Below are 26,164 nucleotides of genomic sequence, written 5' to 3'. Positions count from 1 at the left end.
TGCCTCTTTATCCTGTTAAACATGTACATTAAAGTAAAATTAAATAAATGGTGCTTGAAGTTATTATTTATGCAAACTAGAAATTTAAGAAGCAAGAAGTACATACTCTTATTTTCATCATATCCTAAATCAAGTGAAGTGGTGGGTTGCAGCGGCGAAAACCAAAAAATGGTGGTGCCAACGTGCCGTGGTGGATTGCAGCGGCAAAGGCACAAATCAGTGGACTATTGGTGCCGTGGTGGGTTGCATTGGCGAAGCACTGAGTAAAGAAGCACAGTCAAAATCAGTCGCCTGAATAAAGGGTCGTGGCTTGGGTCGTTTCAAATCCTTTGGGCTTTGGGGGTAAATTAGGAAATTCGTATTTCCCTAAAGGGTTGGGCTTCGGTCGGGTGCCCCACGGTTCTAAACTGTACATTGGGAACAAGTGAACAACCGATTATAAATCGGATTGGTCCGGTTCAGGTATTATTCGGGCAGGTTCGGTAAGGCCAGACCTGAAATTGACACCTCTATCCCTTATCATAAAGGATGCAAAAAGGCATTTATTTCTAGGGTGACCGGCACCAGCAGAAATGTCCCCTTCTTTTGCGGGAAGTGTGGACTGTGGAGTATAATGGGTTAGGGCCTTAGGGGCCTCAGATTGTACTTGTAGATGCTAAATGGGCTGATCTAATCTTATAAAGTCTTCCCAATGGGCCTATATCATGGGCTACCATTTCCCATGGCCCTCTCTCCCTTTGGTCTCATAGATGAATAAATTCTCCATCTCCAGCAGAACTACCAGAATATGGGGAAATGGTTCCACCACGCCTGGATCCGATCTTCAAATCAGTATGACCTATATTGTTAGCACATGGAAGAATGATGTGGCAATTCTGATTTGTATAGACCCTTGCCCCCATGTTTGTCTATGCACCCCTTAATATAGTCTCATGCATCATTTTGGTAGTCCTATATAGGGAAAAAAAATCCTCTAAAATGCCTTAATCTTGCGGTGCCTTGCAGTTCAGGCCTAAGAGCTTGACACATGAAGATGCGACATCCAACAGTGTCGAGCTCTAGAAGAAAGAGAAAAAAATATGGGTTAATCGAGCTCGCAGACTCGCAAAGGCACCACAAGATGAAGGAATTGCAGAGGATTGTAATCCCCTAAATAGGGGTGTCAAGTACTGGTCCAAATCGGTAAGTCCGACCGAAAACTGACCTGATAAAGCTTGACATTGGACCAACTGGTTAGTAAACGGCCCAATGCAAACCTAGACCGATCGTTCTTGGTGTTTTGGTTGTACCCTAATAGGTGCCCAACCGACACTGTTACCTAATCATTTATTGCTTGATTATAGCCCGTTCACATCCCGAATAACCTGATTAACATGAGACCGATTACGAATCGCCTATCCAATAGAAACGTGTCCATGTTTGGCCTAGTAGGTATGATTAACTAAACAGTCAATATAGGTGCAAGGTTTTAAATTAGTGGGGACTGATTAGGCCCAACCAAAACTGATAAGATAAAACCAGTTGACACCACTCAATTATTTAAACTGAATCAAACCAACCATTTGACACATGGTTTTAGTACAAGTTACCACCAGTCACTCTTGAAATTGATACATATCGGTACGGATCGGTCTGTATCAAATAGTTTTGTTCCTTGTTTTTCTTAAAAAAGAAAATCAAAATTTTTTACTATTATACCCCTGACCCGTACCGTTTCACCACTACTGTATTAACATGGTATCAGGATCGGGGGATTCCTCCCATACTTGAGGGTTGCTTGTTGGGCAGAAATTTTTTTTTGGTAAAAGTTGCTCGGCAGATACATTTGCTATATATGTGACCGACATTGTTTGAGTTAACACGAGTTTGACAGATGTGATATAATATTATTTTTTTTAGGGGTATAAGTTTTCAGATAGAAAGTTAGAAACCATGGGCCCTCTTGGCAAATAAAAATTTTAAAGAAAAAGAGCAAAGTGGTCTCGGGCCTTACGGGCCCCCAGTTTTTGAAGAAACCCACGAGGCAGGAAAGGCAATTTCAAAACTCCGGAGATGCAAAACTGGACGCCTTTCCTTGTCAAAGAATCAACTTTGGGTTCCCAAGGAAGCGCGGCTTATTGGGAGATAAAAGATTAGATAATCCTTTTACCCAAACAAAAAAAATTAAAATTAGATAATCCTAAATTGTAGTGGATAACACCGTCACCTGACTCTATTAGACTCTTGATTTATGGTTTCATGTTAGGTACTTGATTGATATTGTTAAAAGATTCAGAGTTTGATGGAACGTATTAAATTAAAATTTTTAATTTATCTCATATTAGGCTGATCCTGTTGAACCCTGACATGATGCAAGAAAGTAATAGAAAAGCGGAAATACAATCACATAATGTGCACAAAGATTTACGTGGTTCGGTAAGATTGTCTATGTCCACGATGAGATGAGATCTGTTTTACTATCAATGGGGAAAATAGAATTACATACGCGCGTTCCTCACACCTCTCTCAGATTTTGCATTACTGAGAAAGAACTCTCGCTATAGATTTATAGCGAAACTCTATACAAAAAATTTACCGAAATACCCACACAACAGTCCATCATCAGAAGTCAAAGACACCAAAAAACCTCAACAGACCCAATCTATCATCTATACACTAGATCAAATCCCATTAAATACATAATAGACCACTACGCTGCCGCAGTTGTTGTCTTTAGTGGATCTCACTCTATGCAGCTCTCACTCTGACAGTAGGTAGCCCTTTCCAAGTGGCTCCATTCTTCAAGATATTTGTTTGGTGACAGGTAATCCTTTCTTAATGGCTTTCACTCTACTCCTAGGTAGCTCTTTTCTTGGTTTAAATATGTGACGTGGCGATTGACTTAAATACCAAATATTAGATACTTGATCGATACACCAAAAGCTCCAAAATTGATAGAACACGTTAAATCAAGTCTTTTCACTTATCCCATACTACGCTAACCCAATTTAACGTTCATACACTAGATCAAACCCCATTAAACACATAACATATCAGCTTTCTTTAGGTAAGTGAAACCCTATAAAAGAGTTTCAAACGCGCCCATTGTTTGGTTCAATCTCCCATTCTAACTATATACAATATACCAAACCAGCAAGTGAATTGTGTATGGGTAGGTGCCCATTGTTTTTTAAAAAATTGAATCAGTGGGAACAACGTCCCACAATCACCAAAGCACACGTGGGAGTCCCACAGTTTTACTCTCTCTTTGATCACCATCAGACGGTCATCTGCTATCTCAGATCAATTTACTAGAATTATCTACGGAGATCAAATTTGTAGGGCCCAGTGGGTACTGTATTATCGTCAGTACATATATATAAAAGAAGGACCCACCTAACATCATATCAGATTCTTATATGAAAACAAGGTGGGCCCAAAATTTATTTTTTTGGGGTTGCAAGGCCCAACTTGATTGAGTACAGATAAAATTGTATCCACTCAAAACCGCCTTTCGTCCAGAAACCACCGGTGTTACCCCAATTCTTGAAACCGCCGCTTCTCAGAAAAAAGCATAAAGCCACCGATCAACTAACCCTATAAAAACACTAAGACGCAGAGATCATAGTGACACTCTTCTCGAGTTCTACAAGTAGTGATTCATTCTTTATTTGGATAAAAATGGCGTTCATGGCTTCCAAAAAGAAGTCAAGCTTTGTAGAAGAAGGGAGGATTAAATCCAACACAGAGGAAAGAGAAGAAACAGAAACCCTAAACACAGTGAGCAGCTGCCTTTACCTGAAACCTTCTCAATCCTCAGAGACCCTCGACAAAGATCAAATCCTCCGTCGTATCCGTCATCGTAAAAGGGTAAACAAGGTTAGTAACGCTCTCCAGGCGTTGTTGAACACCCCCTTGAAGGAAGCTGAACCTACTGATAATGTCACCGTCCACATTCACGGCCACAGCTGGCTCGACGATGCTTTCTCTGCTCCTTAGACGCCATCTCCACCTGCAAACATTTTAAACCCTCAGCTGCTGGCGGTGCTTAACTCGTTCCTCATGTGGGTTTTCCAAGGCTCCGTTTGTTTCGGCGTAAAACCCACACATTCATCGCTCACTTCGACAGATTTTCTCTTTTTCCTTTTTCTTTGGGGGGAGAAGGGAAGGCTCTCTCGCCGGATGGATGGACGAACGGACGGATGGACGGACGGACGACCTTCCGGCCGGCCGGTTGTTTCTTTCTTCAGTTTTTGTACAGTAATAAGTTGTGTTGGTTGTACTTTTGTACGTGAATGGGAATGGGTTTAGCCAACCCTACCTACAATTACCTTTAGAAAAGAAAACTGTGTTAAGAATATGAATCGAGCTATGAAATTAAGTTGATTTCTTTGGGACTTTCAATCGAACATTTTACATACAAATTTTCTCGGGTCTTTCTTCAGCTCTGGTTAATAAATTACAAGATTCAATCTTCACCCACAATTGTATCAATTTGTGAAAAGGTTGAATGATACAATCACACAACTTTAACTACCAAACCAATTGTATCATAATGTGATTGAGTCACCCAACAAGGGAACAAAGGGTAAAAGAGAATTATTTCTAAGTAGATTGAATCACAAGGCATCTCCTTACTACCAATAATAGAAGCCAAGTCCAAACCTCTCCTATTGAGGAACGTTTCAGCTAAAGAACAAACCACTTTTACTAAAGTAAATATATTGTCCTATAAGTCCAGACAACAAATTATAATTTTCATCAAAAAAAAGACAACAAATCGTCGTAATATCATTTGTGGTGACAGGATAAAAAATAAAAATATCATCGACAAAAAGAAGATGGAGTTACTTTAATGTTACGAAACCTTTATCAAAAATAAAAACTTTAATATCACAAAACAAACCTGAATCTCTATAAGCAAATAAAAGACGAGAAAACACTTCCATCACAATAATGAAAATAGATGGACTCAACGGGTATCCATGTCTAATCACCCTAGAGGGCTCCAAAAATTGAAATGAAGTACCTCCCAGCTTATGGAAAAAGAGACTAAAAAAATAGATATAAAATATCTAATTAAATCAAACCAATTCAATTCTATCCAAGCCTAGGAACTAAAAATGGTTTTGATCAGACCCTATTCAATTCTATCATAGGTAAAATGTTCTTATCTTTACCTGTCAGGATAAGGGTAAAAATATAGAAGAAAAGTTCTTTGTGGGGGAATGTACCGCCCACACCCAAACATAGTGGGGGGCAAATTACCGCCCAACCCGCTATGATTGGCGGAAATCCTGCTCCCCAAGGTGCTTTTGCGCACTGTCTCGTTGGCCCCCCACACGTGTCCCTACACTCCCCCACAGAGAATGCTCCACCAAAAAAATATTTTATTATGTTGTACCTAATTTCCTAATACAAATTTTTTTTTTGTTGTTGAATTTCCTAATACAATTTAACAAATATGGGAAAAGGTTAGGTACGTTGCCTGCGCTTCCGTCGGTGTCACAGCTGTCGTGCCTATCACTCTCCCTAATAATATATACACAATAGTGAATTTCTTACAAGGACAGTGTAAGAAGAAATTTGCACACTGCAATCAATGAGGGATTGGAAAATTATACCATCTATATGGGGCCCATATGGTCAGAATAGGAGAGAGAAATGTGAGTGTGGGTCTCTATCTATTATGTAAGGAGGATATAAAGGAATTTATACAAGGGCAGTGTAGCAATCCTCTTCCCTACATAATATTACATTATTCCTTCATGCTTGGGTCTTGCATAGTTTAGGAATGGGCCCAGGATGGGTAAGGCTCAGGCTAAGCCAAAAATATATATGCAGGATGGTCTCTTCGGAGACATCCGAAAAATATGCAGGTTGAGCTAAACAGAATATATACCTGCCCGATAATAGAGGCTACGCGGGCAAGTGAGAGTCTATGAGCACCACTATCGATTTAATCAATAAGAGGGGTAGAGAGGTTATCTCATAGGGAGAGGAGAGAGACAGAGAGAGGGGGTGCTAGCATAGGATACGCCATTAGAAAACTTTATCCCATAATATAACTAGGTAGGTGAAAGTGTAAGGAGGGGGTCAGAATAAATTCTTACCCTTTTTTTCCCTAATTAATATATTTTTGTTTCCATAAAAAAAAATCTTACCCTTACCCTCCCTGTCTAGGCTAAATAGTATAAGATATTTACCCTTACCTTCCAAATGAGTGTTGATAAAATGGGTTTCACTTGCAGCCTTAGCTCATCTCCAAACTTTGTCATTGCCCTCTTACAGTCCTACTACATGAAGATCTTGAAGAGTATAAAATTTAATGGAAGAACCCTCGCATTTAGATGCAGGAGTGTGTGAAATTACCACCCACCCCAAGGAATAAAAAAAATCTATCCATGTTGATGCTCTGGCACACGTTCTCATTAGCCCCCGAACTAGTGCAGGGCCCATGCGACCAGCCAGCAATCTCTTATAAAAAACTTAAAAAGAGTAAAATCTAGATCCCATGAGTATAAGCATAGGGCATGAAACTGGGTCACCTACCTGTACGTAGATGCTTGTCATCACCTAATTGTACATGTAGCATAGACATACGGATAGCTGATCCAGGCACTAGGAGCATAGGAGCATTCGTATGAGTTTTATAGGGAAAGATGGAAACCCATACTACTATAATAGTATGGTGTCTATGGAGATATAGTCCATGACAACCTCTATTCAGTGGTAAATTTCAAACTCAATAGAACCCGGCAAAGGGAGCGTACCAATAGAGTGCGACAAAATAATATCATACATTAAAAACTAGAAAAGATATTTCATGTGAAGAGAGAGACAGACGCAAAGGTGCAAGTATACCCTGCCTGTAGCGGTTCAGAAAACCTTTTTCCTTAAAAAAAAATTCTTGGAAAAATCAATGTTTTACATAAAGAATGAGGTCATAAATTGAATTGTACTTTTACCCAAGGAAAATACTATGGGTAATCCAAAGAGTCACTTATCTATTGAGTGTTTCGAATGGCCAGATCTGACACTTTATGTAGCTACTAAACAGATCCATCCAACCAAGCCTGGCTAGCTACATGGACCACCTATAGGACCTTTATTCTCTTTTTCACACATCAAAACAAATATATTTCAGAACTATTTACAATCTAATCTCAGGCTTGCAGGATATTTTCTCCATTAAAGATGAACAAAGTAACAAATAGACCTTTAATATAGCCAATGATGTCAAAAGGAAATTTTGGATTTTGTCAAGTTTTGTAGTTGGAATCCATTTATTTTAGAAATTGAGTGAGGGAACTTTGTTGGATTCCACTAATGAATATATATTATTAACCATAGTTGAAATATTCAAACTTCACTTTGATTTCTTCTCCATTCATCATCATATTGCTTCATTGACAAACTTAATCTTTAAATTCATCTAACTTAAATTGTTGCATTCCATTGATACCATCCTTGATAAAGATATAGATATTGGGTCCTTAATTATGGCAACTTGTCTGAAAACTTTGATTTGCCCAATTTGATAGATTCCGTGTATAATGATCTTAGGGTTTCAAAGTTGGGAGCCTTTCCAAGAAAAAAAATTGGTCTTGTGTCCCTTTAAGAGAATACTTTTTTTAAAGAACAGAAAAAGAAACTAGGTTAACAAAGTACATAAAACGTATACATCATACACCATATACATTTTTCCAAACACATTTCGATAGTTGGGAAAAACAATTAATGCTAATCAAACCAGAATTAGGTTTAACAATATGTTTCGCAACAGCTTGAGTAGTAAGCATCCCATGTTTAGTCAATTTCAAATGCTTTGTTTTGCCATATGACTTACCTGGTTTCAGCTGAAATTTAACGTGTGACCAGGCAACCCCTGGAACTACCTGTCCCCAAAATTTTACTACCATCTACCTTGCCATAGTAGACATAAGACCAAGAACCCCTCCCAAGAAAAAATAATGGAATCATTTCAATCACTCCACAAGCATATTGTGATGGATTTTCATCCAGGAAACAGGTTTCTCAATGAGGAAATGCTATCACAATTCACAAGAATCACTACTCAAACCACCGTGACATATACTCGCAGGGGTCAACAATCAACAGTAGACAATTTTTGTGACATATACTCGCAGGGGTCAAACCACCGTGACATATACTCGCAGCCACATGAGCCCAATTTATTGACCAACGCACCCCAGGAGCGTTTGTCCAAAGGCACGGCTAGCATTTCCCTCTCCTTCAATTTCAATTGAATCATTGAGACTTGACACCAATTGCCCCAAACAAAGAGCATATAAACAGTATGAGAGATTAACAATAAGTCGATATAATTAGTTGCACAGCATTGGGAAAAGGTATCTCAGTTCATTACTATTGAAACAATAACATATGCTCTGTTAACATCTCACGTCTTACTTAACAAGCCACATTTCGAAAGGAGACTGTAATGCCTGGTTGGGGTTGTCCAAAACTGATGATGATCTAGAAACCTGCATTTTCCTTTTATTCAAGAAGTCCAGTGAGTTCTGCAAGCATTGGGCTGGGGGTATGTCCTTCAAAATCACAGGTTCTGGTCTGCAGATCATCATCCTGGGCCAGTAGATTCAACTCAAAAACTGTCTTGAATAAAAGAAACTAGAAAACATTACTTCACCAAAAGGAAAGAAAGAGGATTCTCACCCAGAGCTTTTGTGCTTTCTCTTTTAGGGGGTGCCCTTCTTCTCAAATTTCTCTTCCTCAGAATCTGGCAAGAAGACTTTCCTGCATGTAGAAGAATTCATGCGTGTGTGTGTGTGCATGTGTGAGATAGGGAGAGGAAGAAGAAGAAGCCAAATATCACATACTTCTCACGAGCTGCAAGCAGATTGACAATATCATTTGGAAGCATATCAGGTGTATCAAGACCCTACTCATGTTGTTCTGGTTCTGTTTCATGTTCAACATTTTCATGATCTTCTGATAGTCGTTGTTTTCTCCTTTCAGCCACCTCCTTCGGCATTCTTTGCCTTCCTGGGCAACCCTACAAAGAGAGCATAAATTACTTACAAATCCTTGGATGATTAATGAATGAAGATCTACTATCATACACGGTTCAAAGAGATTCTTTTCCTCCAAGGGGTTTGGCAAAGATCCCATAAAAATAAAAGGGTTCAAAACTTTTAGCATTATACACAGGCATGAAGAAGCTTCACACACGTGGTACATGGATTACAACCAACCCCCCCCCCCCCCAACCCCCACAACACACACACACAAGGGATCCATATACATGTTCTGATTAGATGGTGTCTACGCTTGATATCATTTCTTCCTTTTCGGTAAGCAACACATAGTTATATCATCATACAAGAGTTGATGTTAGTCGGTTTTGTATCATTATGAGCAGTCAATTCATCATTTTGCCTCCATGGGGCCTCCATGGTGATAATTTAAAATACTTATTTAAATTAGGGCTCTTCTAAAGCCCATCACTTCCTGCATGAAGGGTGGGGGGTTGGGGGTGTGTGGTGAGGGGGGGGACGGGGGGGAGAACCTCCATAGAAGAACATGAAAATAATATGATGCATGACTGCAGTTTAAGGCAGATAGATCTTAAACAATTGATATTTAGGGAGCTATTGGAGATTTCATTGTAACTTGAGCTCGCCTACTTTCCCAATGTTTAATTAGAAGAAGATAAATCCACAAAATTAGTCTGGTCAATTCAAAACAAAATAATTTATCAAAAAAGAAGCTAAAAAAAATCTTTTCACTCCATACAAATAAATCATTATTTATATAAGGCATGCGACAAGTAATTAGGAACATGAGATGCATGTTTTTATCGTGTTTCACCCTTCTGGGGCATACTATGATGGTCCAAGGATTTCAGCACTATAACTTGGTCAGAAGTTTCCACTGTGCTAACCAGATGGAGTATATTGGGCTGCTGCTTTGGAACATTAAAGTGTCTCAAAGGTGGCAAGAGAGTAGCGGACTCAAAAAGGAAACGATGTGGGATATACGAACATAAGCAAAGTCAATTCACAATAGAGGGCATAGGTTTAAACTGGAGACAGCCATGATGTGAAGGAACTGACAGTTTGATTCTGAAGTTCACTACAGTTTTAAAAAACAACTGAGCCAGGGGACCGGTTGTGGTCCAACTGTCCAGGTCATCAATGAAAATTACCAAAAGGTCCACAGGTTTGTAGATCATTCCTGGTCGATTGACTTGCCTTGCAATTGGATTCTTCAGAAAGGCAACCACTGAACCTGAATGATCCATGGCAAGGTAAATTCTTGAAAACATTGTCTAAAGATGTGTTTTCAATCGGCTCATATTTCAACTTATGAACCTTAAACGAACCTAAAATATAAAAAAGAGGGTCCATTACCCAGCGCTGGTCCCACCTATGCAGGGTTCCTAGGAGGGGTGACTTTGGAGTCAGTCCTAACCTTTTGCATTTTTTACACAAAGTGATGGCCCTTAAGACTCGAACCCAGCATTTGCCCAGGCAGCCCAAACCTTTAACCATTGCTCTAAGCAATGGCTCCTAAAAAAACAATAAAATTGAATAAACACCATATAAAAGATATTAAATCCCAGAATACCAAAAATAACCCTATGACCCCAAAAAATAAGGGGAAAGCCATTCGTTTTTTGAGTTATTAAATAGACCAGAGAACCAGATCTTCTATTCTGTAACTAGGTTACAGGTGGATGTGAGCCAAAGGTGAGGAAAAATAATGAATTTTCAACTAAGGACATGGTTGAAAGCATGTGTGGGAGATTTATGCTAAAACTCAAGTACACATTAGAGAGGTCATATGGTTTCAATTAGAAAATTTTTGCCGCTCTACATCATAAATAAGGTAAAACTACCAGGATTTCAGTTTTCTGTTACTTCATCACCACATGTGAGTCTACGGGTTTGCTTGAAATGGTAATTGTTCTATTCCAAGAAGACTTGAGGATGCAACTATAACCCCTTGACCGACTTTTACTTTCTCCTATTTGATTCCTAAAGCTTGACATGCCTACTAACAAAGCTGAGATAGGCTCAAGCGTACTTTCTTCGAGAAGTTTCATGTTGCTATACTAGTTTTCGCTATTTCATAGGTCTAAAAATTCTGCAAACTCTCTTGCAGATGATCAAAACCTGCACCAATACCAGTTTTAGTTGGAAGAAGCATAAATGCATAACAAAAATTTTAAGGTACTGTAATAACAATCCATAAGGATCTGTCTTCTATACGCAGCCACTACAATTGATGCCACAAGGTAAAGATACAGAAGATTATTTGAAAATAGATTAATGTTACCTTGAGTGAAGGTGGAAATTGTGATATTGTTACGTTCTGTTGACAAATGCTACTTATTATGTATGAATTTTTGAGAATTTGACAATACCCAATAAAAAAAAGCTTTTCTTGATGAGTAATGGGAAAAGAAGAACAAAACCTGGCATTATTTCGACACTGAACTAGCTGTATCTCTTCATCATGCCCTGCATATTTTAACAATAAAACCATACAAAAGAATGTGAGGGTAAGGAACTACATTAAGAACATTATGTATCAAATCTTTCTTTCCTTTTTCACATAACAGACTTGTCGCCAATCTATATATCAGGATGTTGGTATTCGATATAAAGATTATGAATGAAAACTATTGCAGCTTGCTAATAGTGATTCTGGGAAGTGTTCTTATCTACAGATTGCAATTTTGCATCAGTGGTTCAACCCATCGTTTCAAAACCCTGAACCTGAACCGCCTACAAAGTACAAAGTGCCAGACTGATTCAAACCTTTTTTGCAGATTGAATCAGAATGATGCGGCACAGTGCCAAACCGATTCAAGCCGTTGGATAGAGAGGTCATGGTCGAGATAATCTACCTGTCAAAATTCAATGAAATACCCCTATGCATTGGAAAGATCCGATGATGCAATAATAAAGGGGCAGGGAAGAATAATAAAACACAGGTGTTGTTATTGGATCCTATCCCTCCCCCCCTCGCAAATCGGTGTTCAAGAAATCCTCTGTATCCTAACTTCCTCCTTTTAACTCCAATGACTTCCTTCTTCCTTCCAACTCCAAACTTTGTCCGCAGCCCCTTTTCTTTTTCTCCTCCAAATGGTTCATCACCTTCAAAGCTTCTTCCAAAATCTCTATCTCGTGAATGAGAGTAAGAGATGCCTCCATGACACAATTTTGACCCTTTTCTAACAAAGCAGTGTGGACATTTGCAGCATTCAGTTGCTGTAAGCAGTTAATCCCCTGCCTCCCAGTCTTCCACATGACTGTGAACTCAAACTAAGACCACAATATTTTAAGTAATTGAGTGATTACATGTATCTGCAACAAAAGTGTAAAGTTCATATGCTTCTTTTCTAGGTATTCAATAAATTTAAAGAAGTTCTAGAGATGATATGAGCCCAGTTCCTTTATATGATCATATCATACTAGCTAGCAGAGATAGTAACAGAGCAATTAATGTGGAAATAGGTTTTTCAACTGAGCTCCCATCCTTAACAAATAGTAACTAACAAAATAACCACAAGAAAATTAGAAAATAAGAAATATGTTGAAGCAATGTTTGACCAGTGAACAGTGAATCAGATCTGAGACGAGGATAACAAGGAGAGCCTACTAAATTATGTTTCGTTGGCCGCCTCCTTATTCAACATGACGTGTTTGTCAGTTTTGAGATGTTTATATAGTTTTAACTATATTGGGATGACTGAAGAGCATTTGGGTAGCCAATAAGTAGTTTGGAATATGGCTTCGCGAGTCAAGTTTTATTCAACCTATATCTGGTGATTCAATTACATTTTATTCATACTGTTCTACTTACAGGGAGTAAGATCTTAATGAGGAAGCAAGTCCTTGAGTGTAAATACAAGAGGGAAGCAAAACAGAGGCAAGAGTTGCCAGGTTGCACAAAATACTAGTAGCCCCTTAGTTCCTAAGAAGAGATTATTCATGAATTTTCCCAACAAGCTAACTTAAATCCTGGAATCCCTTAGGCCCTAGCTAGTTTAAGCTATTGTGTTCCACATTACTTGTCTGAATGGCCTCTCAACATGGTTTTTTTTTTTTTGGTTGGGGGTGGGGAAGGATCCTATATACAATGTTATTTTTTCAGAAGACTCACTAAGAGTAGCTGTCCGAAGGACTTGTTTAAATTGCGGATAAGATTACACAGGGCATTTGCTGACTCTATAAAATGGAATTCTCTTTATGACTTGGTTAGATGATTCAACCTTTCCATGAACAGGTTCAATCAAGCAAAACACAAGTATTGAGATGCACGCATCGAGAATCAAGGACAAAAATAAGAAACACAATTACAAGTTCTTTCTATGTGTGTGTGGGAGGGGGGGGGGGGGGAGAGAACAGGATACATTGCCATTTGCTAGGCATTATAATCATCTAAACCAGTGAATCCAGCCCAATCTGGACCAGTTAAAATATCCGGGGGCCAACCCATCTGAACTAAGACTGTACATCAATCATTTATGTAACAACACAAGATGATCCATTTTATCTGACAGTTTGGACTCTATGGCAATACAACCATTGGCCATGGCCAATTAAAGCAGCATCCAATCAAGTTTGTCAACTAGAGACCATTCAGCATTACATTAGTTACACAATGGAAATCTCAAGCACCATATATAAGAACAGTGAAGGAAGCAGATGACCACATATAAGTAACTTGACAACACAACCCACACCCCCCCCCCCAAAAAAAAAAAAAAAACACGAGAGAAGAAAACTGAATAGGCTTCCACCTCCAACACACCCCAATCCCCCAAAGGCCCAAACTTTGTGTAACAGGGAAATGAATCATTTCGGTTCAGTAAACCAATGGGACAGAGGCCATAGTGACTCGGTTAGACAGTGTTGTCACTACATAAACAATGAATATTCTTCCTCTTGGGACTAAGCTATGGAAAATTGAAAAAGAAAAAAATTTCCAAAATTGTTATCCTCAAATAGGTAAGAGGGGGGGGGGATTTTCTACAAAAGACATATCGAAGGTTAATGAGAAGAAAATATCACAAAAGGGTTGAGGATCTTCATGTTGTCTTGACTTGACCATGCAGTAGGAGACCTAGTTTTGAGCTTGCTTCATGCAATGTCACCTGCCTCCTTACCAACCTTTTGTAAGTTGGACTGAAATAAATACTTAATAAACATCAATTTGATGTATATGTGTACCTTTGAAATTAAAATATCTCCTAAGGAACCATTTGGATAAGAAGTACTAAAACTATAATTAATGATACAAGTTTACAAGAATTTTAACACATTCAGTAATTCCTGTTACTCCCCCCACCCCTTTTCTTTCTTTTGGGATGACAGTCCATTTCATTCTTCAAGTTTAAATGAATCTATTTCTGTCAATCCTTGTTGTTTGGGTTAAGGTGATGCCAATTTGTTCAGAAGTGATCTGATGCAGGCATGGAGGCTGTTGGAGTGGTAACCACTGCTGAACCTGGTTCTCTGCTCTATGGGCTGGATATCATTCTAACAAATTCCATATAATTCCAAAAAAAATTATATCAGTCCAGAAAATTTTATAACATTCCAACAAATCCCATATCATTCCAAAAATTTTCATATCAATCCAACAAATTCCATATGATTCCAAAAAATGACATATCATTCCTTACTACTCCAAATGTGTTTCGAAGTACATACAAATATGATCCGAATCATGAAAAAAATTGGAAATTTGATCATGAACGGTAGGTGTAACATTAGGAGAAGGGCACATGGATGGTTGACTCAATCCACCATTTCTTTCCTCTGCTTGAGTATGGTGTACCATAGATGTTGAGCCTTGTTAGGAAAATTGCAGAGGCTGGGAATGATCAAATGATCCCTGCACAAAGACAACAATTCAATTAATATAGGGGATTGGAGTCATATCTAATGAAATGTGCAATGTTTAATGAGATGTACCACTAATAGTGAAGTAAAACTGTTGTTGTTCTCCATTTCTTGAGATCCATCTGAAGGATTCCATTGTACTGAATTGGAGGGTGCACTTGATTACAATTCCTGAGAAGCTTGGGAATTAGTTGTGAGAACTTTTTTCTTTCTCGTGCCTTACTTTTCCACCCAACTATTCAATCATTGTCCAACTTTGTAACCCTTTCTCTTCTTAAGTCGTTTTGCTTTTCTCACATAAGAACCGTTACTTGAAGCATCTAGATGCGGAGCATCGATGTAAAGATTTTTAAGCTTTTTACACAACTCATTAGCAGCTTTGATTGCCAAAGCATATCCCTCTACTGAATAAGATGCTTGTAATGCTATCTTAATTAGTATGGGACAAAGAAGCCTATAACGTTGTGTACAATCCAAATGAACATCTTCTTCAACTTGTTTTCCCTTATTATCTTTCACCACCATGTCTCTTGCTGCCCGCGTCCATCTCTTCAAAACATATGCTTCAGGAATGAACTTGATATCTAGCACATCTAGAATTTTCAAAGCATGGCAACATAGAATACCAAATGTCTCAAATTTCCTGCAGCTACATTCAACCATAGACTCAAATAGGTTACACAAGACTTTAAAATCCCCTTCTTGCTCAACAACAGCAACTACATACTCATACAAGGCATTACTTTCATTCCGAAATTTAATGTAGCAAGCACTAATCCACTTATACTCCTCTTGAAATTCTTCAAATATCCAAGGAGTGTAAACTTCTCCTGCTTGTTTCATAATGGGTGACTTGGAAAACAGATTTCTTGGCAGCTTATTTCTTGCATCAAACTCAACCTTTAATTCTTTATCACGCTTATCATTCACTACCCTTTCAAAATGTTTAAAAAATTGCACAATATCCAAACTGAATTTCAAGTAATCCTTCAAGTCCCCATTTAATTTTCCACTGAGTTGTGTACTTTGCATACCTATACTGAAGGTCTTCTTCATATAACACTTTGCCCATTTCTCTTTTAGCCCATAAATACGATCCAACCATAAATCATTTTCAACTCGATAATCATTACACAGTTTTTTCCATGCCTTTTCAAATTCTAGTTCCTCCTCATAATGAGACATACAAGTTTTGAAATCTTTCAAAAAACTTGTTTCATCCTTCATCAAATTCCCTAGATGTTTTATACTATTTTGCATAATCTGTCGAGTACACAATCTATGCCATGTCTCAGGAAACACCTCAAGTATTGCCTTTTCAATTGCAGCATCTTGATCAGTAAAAATGGTTATAGGCTTCTTTTGCCCATTAGTTTCCAAGAATGTCTCAAACAACCATTTGAAAGATTCAACTGTCTCATCGTATAACAGTGCAGCCCCAAATATGACAACTCCTCTATGATGATTAAATCCAGCAAAAATACCAAACGGCCTATATTCTTTGTTGGTGAAAAATGTAGTATCAAAGTTAACAACATCACCAAACTGTGCATAATCTAATATCATCTCCGGATCGGCCCAAAATATATTTGTTATTTTTTCTTCACTATCAAACTGCAATGAGTAAGTAAAAAAGGGATTGACCCGAATTTGTTTTTGAAAGTACAGTAACAAACTCCCGGCTTCACCATAAGATAAGTCACGCTGACGTTTAGTTCGGAGATAATTTTTATGATCTTCTCGGATGTACCCAAAGTTTTGTGTCCCACCTGCTTGCCTACCCATACACTCAAACATGGCCTAAGGTATGATTCTGGAATCATCAGCCAAATTGATTTCAAAAGCATGTACATCTGAAAGTTTCCGTTGTGACCGCATCATATGAATGGTAATCGGTAGATGAAGGAGGTGATTATGCTCTTCAACAAAATCACGACACTGGTATTGTCCATTATCCAAAAGTGCAATCCCCATCCGTGCAGGACAATCGGTCCTTGTCTCTGCTCGAGGTTTGTTTGGACCAATATCTCGCTTGTCTTTTTTTCGATATCCTTGTTTACTACATACGAATCTCCTTGAAGTTATGATTGTCTTATCTTTTTTGCTCTTATGTGCATATTCTCTCCTAACACTAAAACCCATCCTTCCCCCATAGCTATTGTAGAAATCATATGCCTCATTCTCTGAATTAAACTTCATGCCGATCTGAGGCTGATTCTCAACATCTAGACCAATGTCTTCGTCTCCCATAGTTTAAAAACACGATAATTGCCTGCATAGCAAATTAATTATTAGTGTCATAGGTAACAACAACAGGAAAACTATATAAGAACAAACCAAATACATAATCATGTCAGGCATCCACCTAGTTTTCAATCAAATTTATATTTGAAAAATTAGCATGACACTAAATCAAGAACCTAAAAGATATTCTTGAATTACTTTGATTGTAATATCCAGAATAAAGTCAATAAACGATACGAGGCAGTAGCCACCTAAAATTATATTCACCCTTAAACAAAACATCTCAGTATACCACTCCATGAAGCTATGCTCATTCAAAGCTCCATAAGGGAGTGATAGAGTTATGATAGTTAACACTGCAACTGGAAATTGAGAAATACCAATATCTCAAGAAATTAAGATTCCAATTTCTATCTTGAGAAATAACAACAACAACAACAAACTCAGCCTTATCCCAGCTTAATGGGGTCGGCTACATGGATCCAAACAAACAAAGTACGTAAAGCTGAGGATTAGACAAAATAAGTGACTGAAGAGATAGGAAAAGGTGGGGAGGGAAAAAATATGAGAAGTGAAAAATTGCGAAATGACAGATGAAGTTGGGTAACAGCAATAAAACGGGTACGGATACATACAACAATTAAACGGACTAGACGACAATAATACTTTTTAAAAATCCGGCATAATGAACTGCATATGGCAATGATACGGTACGTGTTTAATACGACCACTCTGAAGAAAAAATACGGACATATATGCACTAGGAAACAAACATGTACACCAACTAACAAACAAAATAATAACATTAATCATTATTACAGCCTATATTTTTTGAAGCAACTGCAACCATAGTTATCAAGACGTCGCAATGGCGTCCATGCCCCTTGGTCGCCTTGGACGCCTTGGGCGCCATGGCGGTGTCGCCTTGAATTTTGCCCCTCTAAAATGCCATGGTCGCTTTCCCGCCTTGATAACTATGACTGCAACAGATATTCCTTCAAACATCAAGGGTTACACATCTATCTCATGCAATTGGTCCACAATTGATGCCACAACAATCATTCAAAATAAGATGAAAGTAAAGAAAATAATAGAAAGTTCATGATACCATCACAGCAACACAGGAAAGGACCAGACGCTTTCCTAAAACCTGAAACGAAAAGGGAAAATACTAAGGAAAAGGATAACCTGGAGAAGGCGGGTGGTTGCTGACCTTGCCGGTTGGGCAAATACACCCCTTCTCAACCCTCACAGTCGTCTTCAGTTCTTCCCATTGGCCCATCATACAAAGAAAGGATTCCTAAACCCCCAAGTAATGAACAAACAAACATCGGCCAAAACTGGCCGGATTTCATGGTCATTCGGCAGCTGTTCTGTTGGGAGCTCCAAACTCCAAAAAGTTACCAGAGAGGGAAAGAGTATAATAGAAGGAAGAAGAACAGAATAGAGAAGCTGGCTGGAACGGATAACTAAACTATACAATCAAAAGTGACAATAAAGAACCAAGTAAACGAAACCAAATGTATATGCTTAACACACCGAATTCCAAGCGCATTCAATACTTAGAAGCTAGTTACCTACTTTCTTAATTCATTCGACTTCTTCCTTACTTTGGAGAAAGGTAAGAGGTTTCTGTGGGGTCGGTAAAGGAAGAGGAGAAGAAGAACATAAAAGGAAAATGTACCTGAAAAGGCTGAAACTCCAAGGCTGCTTTCACGCCCTTCAGTTGCCAGTGAGTACTCAATACACTTTGAGAACGGAGACGGCACTCGATTGGGATATCGCCGGCCGCCGCTGCACTTCGATTGGGAGTTTGGGACGTTCAGAGTCCTCACACTTCAGATGGAGACAAGGGGGAAGGGCTAGGTTACCAAAACCAGAGAACGTGAACAGTTTTGTTTGGGATTTCCTTCGTGGGTGTAGTTTTTTTTTTTTTTTTTTTTAATAAATCAACGTATTTAATGGTGTATAATACGCTTTATACGTGTTTAATCCTTGATCTTTCTACCCAAAAAAAAAAAAGGGTAAAGTACACGTACCCCCCTTAAATGCACCCAATATTCCTCGTAATCCCCTAAGCTTCTGATAAGTCCACGTACCATCCCTCAATATTCCACGTATCACCCATGTTTTACCCTCCTAATGCCATTTAAGTCCACACCAAGTATTAAATGCTAAAAAATGATCAAACTATCCTTTCTTCTATCTTTTTTAAAATTTGAAAATACCTAATTGCCCTGACCTATTTGCTAAAATTTGAAAATACCAAAATGCCCTCATCTTCCCCAAATCATTATCTTCTTTTACATACCCAATACCACCACCACCCACCATTAACACCATCACCATCGTGAAGCCCCACTTCCAGCACCACCATTAATACCACCAACCATCTTCTTCCCCAGATCGTTTCTCCAAAACATGAAACCCTAAACCCATTTTAGGGTTGCAAAACCCGACTGTCCCCACACACTGTCAGCCATTAATCCTAATTTTACTGTGTGGTGGCTTCCTTTAATTCTTTAATCCTTCTAATATCGTTAAATTCTTTATTGCTTTGCCAGGAAACCCCAAATCCCTCTACATTGGAAGTTCAACATTGAAAGAAAGAAGCCCTAACCCTAGCATTCTGAGCACTCCACCAAGATGGAACGACAGAAGAGTCCTGGAGGAATGAGGAGGAGAGGCTATACCATTGGTCGAGGGAGCTTCGGTACTATTTCTTTGGCCACAGCAAAACAGAAAGTCATCAAGCATCGAAACCATCTCCCACGATTGATGGCTATGAAATGGGCTGAGGTCTCTCGTTCCGGAACCCTCCAGAAGGAAAGGGAGATACTCACCAGGTCCAAAGGATGTTCTTACATTCTACGCTGCTACGGCAACGAGATGACTATGGAGAATGGTGAGTTAACCTACAATGTCTTCCTGGAATATGCCTTTGGAGGTACCTTAGCTTCTCGGATTAAGAACTCCCATGGCGGATTGCCTGAAACTGATGTTAGGTGCTATACCCACTCGATTCTTCAGGGTCTTAACCATATTCATGATCGTGATTACGTTCATTGCGATATCAAACCCCAGAATATCATGCTCGTGCTTTGCTCGTCTTCTTCTTTAGACACAACTCGTAATGACTATGTCGCGAAAATTGCTGATTTTGGTTCTGCTAAGAATACCATGATAGAACAGAGGAAGAGGAAGAGGATGAACAAACGCCAGTCTTTGAGTTTTAGAGGAACCCCTCTTTATATGTCACCGGAATCTGTTGCAGGTAAGGAACAGGAAGCCTAAAATGTGTTTAGGGTTTCATGTTTTGGAGAAACGATCTGGGGAAGAAGATGGTTGGTGGTATTAATGGTGGTACGTGGCGGTGGTGCTGGAGGTGGGGCTTCACGGTGGTGATGGTGTTAATGGTGGGTGGTGGTGGTGGTATTGGGTATGTAAAAGAAGATAATGATTTGGGGAAGATGAGGGCATTTTGGTATTTTTAAATTTTAGCAAATAGGTAAGGGCAATTTGGTCTTTTCAAATTTTAGAAAAGATAGAAGAAAGGGTAGTTTGGTCATTTTTTAGCATTTAACACTTGGTGTGGACTTAAATGGCATTAGAGGGGTAAAGCAGGGGTGGTACGTGGAATATTGAGGGGTGGTAAGTGGACTTTTCAGAAGCTTAGGGGGGTACGAGGAATATTGGGTGCATTACAGGGGGGTACGTGTACTTTACCCCAAAAAAAATCCTTGATCCTTTAAAATCCGTGGCTTTTAAAAAATACTTTTTTTTTTATCAATATGGATGGATAAATGTATTATACACTTATTTACTTACTAAGCTCTCGACATCAGCAGAAAAGTGGGACCAGACTCCTCTCCAGGGAGCTCAGTACCCAAGGAGTGCCCAGGGGGCATCCAAGGGTTGGGTTGTGCCGCACACATCTCGATGCATGCCTAGGGATGTGTGCGACATAGCCCAATGGCTGGATACCCCCTGGGCGTGTTGGGCTCCCTGAAGGGGAGCTCAATCCCAGCAATTGCCACCGTAACATCTGAACAATGTGAATACATCTAACATTTAACCAATTTCACAATCATGCCAAGGTGTTAAATTTCTGATAATATAATTATCGCCCAAAAAATGTTACACTATCTTCGTCGTAAGAAGGGGAAAGTTGGTTATGTGACTCTCAAGCAAGACATGGCCAAGACTTATGATAGGCTTAAGTGGAATTTTGTTATGGGTATCTTTCGGTTTTTAGCTTTTGATAATCAGTGGTGTGATTGGATTGTTCATTGTTATGCTCTATCTCTTATACGATCAAGCTTGAAGTTCTTCTGAATATAAATGTCATTTGAGAGACATTCATCAAGGTTGCCCCTTGAATCCTTACATTTTTATTACTGCTATGAAATCATATTTAGGTATTTTCAGAGATATTAAGGTGGTACGTAGGGCACCTGAAGTTTCCCACCTTTTGTTTGCAAATGATACGTACTTTTTGCATGGCAACAATTGAAGATCTCCTCTCTAAAGTTGGGTCTTCATAATGTAGAATACAAAATAGAGCTCACCTCCTAAAGTTGGGTTGGAGATTACTCATTGAGCAATCTTCTATATTGGCCCAGATTCTTTTTTTTTTTTCTTTTTTTGGGTAAAAGATCCTTTCATTGAAAAGAGGAGCGCGTACAAGTCGAGAAGTCCAACTGACAAAGGTCTTGGATCCAGGGAGTGGAGATGGGCCAAACTGTCTCACTCGCACTAGACAAGGCCCTCCTAGCAAGGAAGTTAGCAAGACTATTAATCTCCCTGAATAACATAATAGGAAATCCATTTTTTATCCCAAAGTTTTAGCTTTCTTGGACATGGAATAGTTTAACCAACATTTTACCTCTGCTGAGATCTTTTGTTTGCTGGATTATTGGAAATGGCAGGACTACCTTTTTTCTAATATGTCCCTTGGATCCCTTCTTCCTGCCCTATCCATGTGATGAGCTCAATATCTATTGCATCAGTTGTTTCGCTTGTGACTGCTTTCATTAGTGAGCATCAGTGGAATGTAAATCTCTTTGCTACTTGTGTTCCCCCAATTTTACTACCTATTATTTTAAGGGTAACACTATCCCATAATGGTGTCTTCAAAACTTCCCGTGCCTCTAGAGCTTTGAGAGAATCTAGATCCTATCCTCAGTCTCTGATTCCCCACCTCCACCCACCATGGTGGAGTTTCTTTTGGAAGCTTAAGCTCCACCTTAAGTTTAAGATTTTCTTTTGGTGAGGAAAGAGATAGACACATGGGAGTGGCATAGACCACACTCTTGGACAGAATACTACTTCCAATAATTTATAATTTTCTATATTTCATATTAAAAAAAATCACACGAATTAGCCTTTAGGCGAGACCATAGTTAGCAAAAAACTAGAACAACAAAAAAACTAAAAACAGATGATCTGGCTTTTAAAAGGTAAAAAATTACAAATGGGCCGTTAAATAAAACAGTAACAAAAAAAATAAAATGAGAATGGTAAAAAATGAGAAACAGACAGTACATGCTTTAAACATGTATATTTAGAAAGAAAAAAAAAGGCCACTATTTTTATATAAATTGAGGATTTTTTACTTGAATACCTACTTCTAATGTCCAAAACAATTGTAAACATAAAAAAATTAATCCATATATATTTCACAACCCGTCAATTCCCAATTCACACACCATAATGTCCAAAATTTTGTTGAGAAATGTGGCTTGACTGATGTGTTACTCATTGTTGTTAAAACAACCAACTCACTCAAACTCATGGAGTGATGCATGTTTAGTTGGAGTAGGGAGTCATCGTTTTAGAAACCTGTTTTAATAGATGCATCAGTTTGTAGATCGATTTCGGGATCCATGTACTGACCTTGAGCTGAAGGTGATATCATGAGAAATATTGTCCTTCGAGTCATCTTTACATAAGTGAAAAAATAAGGTCGATTGAAGTTGGGGAGAGAGAGATATGGTTAGTTAAGCGTGGTAATGCAGACGACCAAAAAAACACAGAAAAAAAGATTCGTTAATTAAATATTGCTTCCATTAATATTGCATTTGTGTTGGAAATAGTTGTTGTAACGCCGCTAGGGCGATGGCTAGGGTTTAAGGTTTGAGCGGGGTTGCCATGGCCGATCCTCCCCCTACAAGGGAGGATCGTCTACCGGATTTACTGCAAGCGGTGGCCTGCAGGAGTAGAGAAAAGGTGCTTCCAACTCCTCTCTCACCCTCGACTCCATCCAGATCTTTTGCCGCTGTGGTCTCTCAAAACTCTGCTCCCTCGCTGCCGAGGATTAATGTAAAACCCCCTTCAATCCATATGGGATCGCCTGCTATTTTCTTCTCGGTTGAGGAAATAGCAATTTCGGAAGAACCGTTTCAACTTGCGCTGGTTGCGAAATGCACTTATGGGAGGCCTACAATTTTTTATATTAAAAAATCCCTGCAATCCTCTTTTCATTTGGCGGCAGATGTGATCATCTCTACGCTAGATTCAAGACATCTTCTTCTCCGTTTTATGAACCGCTCTGATTTTGGTAGGGTTTGGTTGAAAGAACATGTGTTTATCCAGGGGTTCCGGTTCAGATTCTTCTAGTGGACACGGTTTTTCAAAGCTGGAGTGGAATCTCCCATTGTTCCTGCCTAGGTTTCATTCCCTAATCTGCCTGTGAATCTCTACCAAGGGAATTTTTTCCTTTCGATTGCAGGCACTATCGGCAAAGTGTTGAAGGTTGATGGTGTGACTTCAGGGTGTACTCGTACGGTGGCTGCTCGAGCCTGTATTGAGTTGGATCTTTGCTCCAGCCATCCAAATCGTATCTGGATTGGTTGTGGCGCATCCAGTTTCTTTCAAAAAGTGGATTATGAGCGCATTCCAGATTATTGCACGGGTTGCTACAAGATTGGGCACTCTTTAGCGAGCTGCAGGAAAAAGAATAGAGGAGAGGAGGACGCTAAGAGTAAATGGGTTACGGACTTTGGGAATAAGCATGTTATGGACCAATTAAAGAATGTCAATGCCCAAAAACCTGATAAAGGAATGGAAGTTGCAATGGAAGGCGTGGTGGAAAGCTCAGAGGTGGTGGTTATCAACAATGATGAAAGCACAACAATAAGACATTTGGCAGCAGGAAGAAAGTTAGTGGAGGCTTCCACTCTTTTGAAAAATCAACAAGATGAGGCGTAGGACTCTTTTCAATTAAAGGAGCATCGGCCAAGGGGTGGCACTGATATTCAGGGAGGGGATTGTGAGGTTGATTCTCGGTAGGCAAGTATTGCAGAGGGCAATCGGCTGTCTTGGAGGCCAACAGGTCAACGATTTAATTGGCGCAAGGATGACTCCTTAGAAACAAAATCGGTGGTGGAAGGAACTGATTCAGAAAGGATGCAGAATTCTGATGTCGAAGAAGACCGTGAGAATACTGGTGAAGGCATTATTCCAGGGAAGGAGGTCATGTTTATGCACAGAAGGCATTGAAGAAGCAGATCGTCCAAGAGGGTGGAGAAGCTAGATTAGCCGATGGTTGTGAGGGTTCTTTGGCTAGGCCACTTTCTTCTCAGTCTGCCAATGGCGGAGGAATGGAGAACTCGCCGGATCTTTCAAAGGTGCCGGAATCTGCAGGTGGTGGAGGGATTGAGAGGAGAGACGTTGGGGTTGGGGAGTCTAGTTTGGGAAGGAATCCTATTGAGGGGGATTTGGTTAATCAATTCCAATCGGCTGGAGGTTTTTTGGAAGGAAATCGAGTGAATGCCGGTTTGGGCTCTGATTTAGTGGAGAAAGACGTGGTGGGGATCTTTATCACCTCCAGTTTGCTGATCGGCCCAGTTCCTCTAACAAAGGGGGGCTGAAATGACCTCTCTACCCATGCCCAAACACCCTGCCCGGGTGGAGTCCACCATCCCCCTATTAGAGGAACTGGGGAACTGGGCCGGTCAGCAAACTGGAGGTGATAATTTTCCGACGTGGTGGTTACTACTTCTATTAACCCTCACGTAATTGCTCCTTTGTTTTCAAATTTGAACGCTAGAGAGGAATCTTCCGGTTTAATTATGCCTAATGAGGTGGTATCAGTTCAAAGATCGGATTCTCATGGGTCGGGTTATGATCAATCTGATCAAAAGGAGGTGCAAGGCGGGTGGACTCAGGTGTTGGGTCGGAAAAATCGTAATAAACGTAGAAATGCTCTTCGAGGTGGTCGTGCGGGTTTTCGTATGGCAACTCCAGTAATTGGTAGAACTCGAAGTCAAAGGAATGCAAATCTCGATGTTAAGGTGGTGGATGCGGCGGTAGAAAAACATCAAGTTGAAAATGAGTTAGGAATGGGGTTGCAAAAAATTCTATCTCCCTTTTCGCCAGAGGAGGAGCCTGGTGTATTTGCTGAGATTCCCCGACGATCGAATAGGATAAGGACCCCCTTGGTGTGCCTCACGGATCCACCATAGTTTTTTGCCCTCGCCAATATGTTTTAAGACTGAGTCCCTTTGTTTAGCCTTAGCTTTCTTGCCTTTAATCTATCTTTAGGCTTGTTTGCCTCTTTTTATCTTCAATAAAAGTTTTATTTATAAAAATAAAAAGAAAAAAAAAACAATATGACATAAACAGGAGAAATGTTTTTTTTTTTTTAAAACCAAAGAATGCTCCACTCTTGAAACGATAAAAGACGAGACCTTGTTTAAAACGAACGTGTCATTTTTGCTAACAGTGGTCGGAAATGTATTTCCTCCGGCCCGTGGCAGGAGCTGGAGGGTCCAGCCCCGCAAAAGGACAGCAAAAACAAGGGTGGGCTGGTCATTTACAGGTGGGGCCCACCTGTGAAATGACCAACTCACCAGCCCCTGTTTTTTGGGTGGTTTTAAAGGGCTGGAACCTCCAGCTCCCGTCACGGCTCGAGGAGAGCCAGATCCACAGTGGGCGAGAGACAGTCCAGACAACTGCTCATGTTTGTTTTTCTCTCTCTCTCTCTCTGTGTCTCTCTCCAAGTGATGGAATTCAATCAATTCATAGTCGAAGAAGGGGAA

General features: G+C 39.5%; 2 protein-coding genes and 2 long non-coding RNA genes across 4 annotated transcripts; all 4 read right to left on the bottom strand.

The window, feature by feature from the left end:
* Positions 1-8,311: 8,311 nt before the first annotated feature.
* LOC122662565 lies at positions 8,312-9,046 on the bottom strand. The gene is made up of 3 exons (XR_006333054.1): positions 8,841-9,046; positions 8,677-8,757; positions 8,312-8,571 (listed from the first exon to the last, which is right to left on the bottom strand). It is a non-coding gene; the product is annotated as an uncharacterized LOC122662565 (long non-coding RNA).
* Positions 9,047-14,640: 5,594 nt separating this feature from the next.
* Positions 14,641-15,154, bottom strand: LOC122660775. Its single transcript, XR_006332786.1, has 2 exons — positions 14,952-15,154; positions 14,641-14,871 (listed from the first exon to the last, which is right to left on the bottom strand). It is a non-coding gene; the product is annotated as an uncharacterized LOC122660775 (long non-coding RNA).
* A 74-nt stretch (positions 15,155-15,228) lies between these two features.
* LOC122662760 (protein FAR1-RELATED SEQUENCE 5-like) lies at positions 15,229-16,445 on the bottom strand. The gene is made up of 2 exons (XM_043858480.1): positions 15,350-16,445; positions 15,229-15,233 (listed from the first exon to the last, which is right to left on the bottom strand). Exons 1-2 carry the CDS (start codon positions 16,443-16,445, stop codon positions 15,229-15,231), a joined length of 1,101 nt encoding a protein of 366 aa, XP_043714415.1.
* Positions 16,446-16,679: 234 nt separating this feature from the next.
* On the bottom strand, positions 16,680-17,129 carry LOC122662759 (protein FAR1-RELATED SEQUENCE 5-like). Its single transcript, XM_043858479.1, has one exon. The coding sequence runs from the start codon at positions 17,127-17,129 to the stop codon at positions 16,680-16,682; it is 450 nt and encodes a 149-aa protein (XP_043714414.1).
* Positions 17,130-26,164: the final 9,035 nt, after the last annotated feature.

The sequence above is a fragment of the Telopea speciosissima genome, chromosome 5 (genome assembly GCF_018873765.1).
Source record: "Telopea speciosissima isolate NSW1024214 ecotype Mountain lineage chromosome 5, Tspe_v1, whole genome shotgun sequence".
Taxonomy (NCBI): domain Eukaryota; kingdom Viridiplantae; phylum Streptophyta; class Magnoliopsida; order Proteales; family Proteaceae; genus Telopea; species Telopea speciosissima.
Note: the sequence above shows the minus strand (reverse complement) of the source record. Positions and strands in the feature narration are given on the sequence as shown.

Bases quoted from the DNA above. Each gene is read 5' to 3' on its own strand.
- LOC122662759 (XM_043858479.1), bottom strand. From the start codon at position 17,129: ATGGGAGACGAAGACATTGGTCTAGATGTTGAGAATCAGCCTCAGATC.
- LOC122662760 (XM_043858480.1), bottom strand. From the start codon at position 16,445: ATGATATTAGATTATGCACAGTTTGGTGATGTTGTTAACTTTGATACT.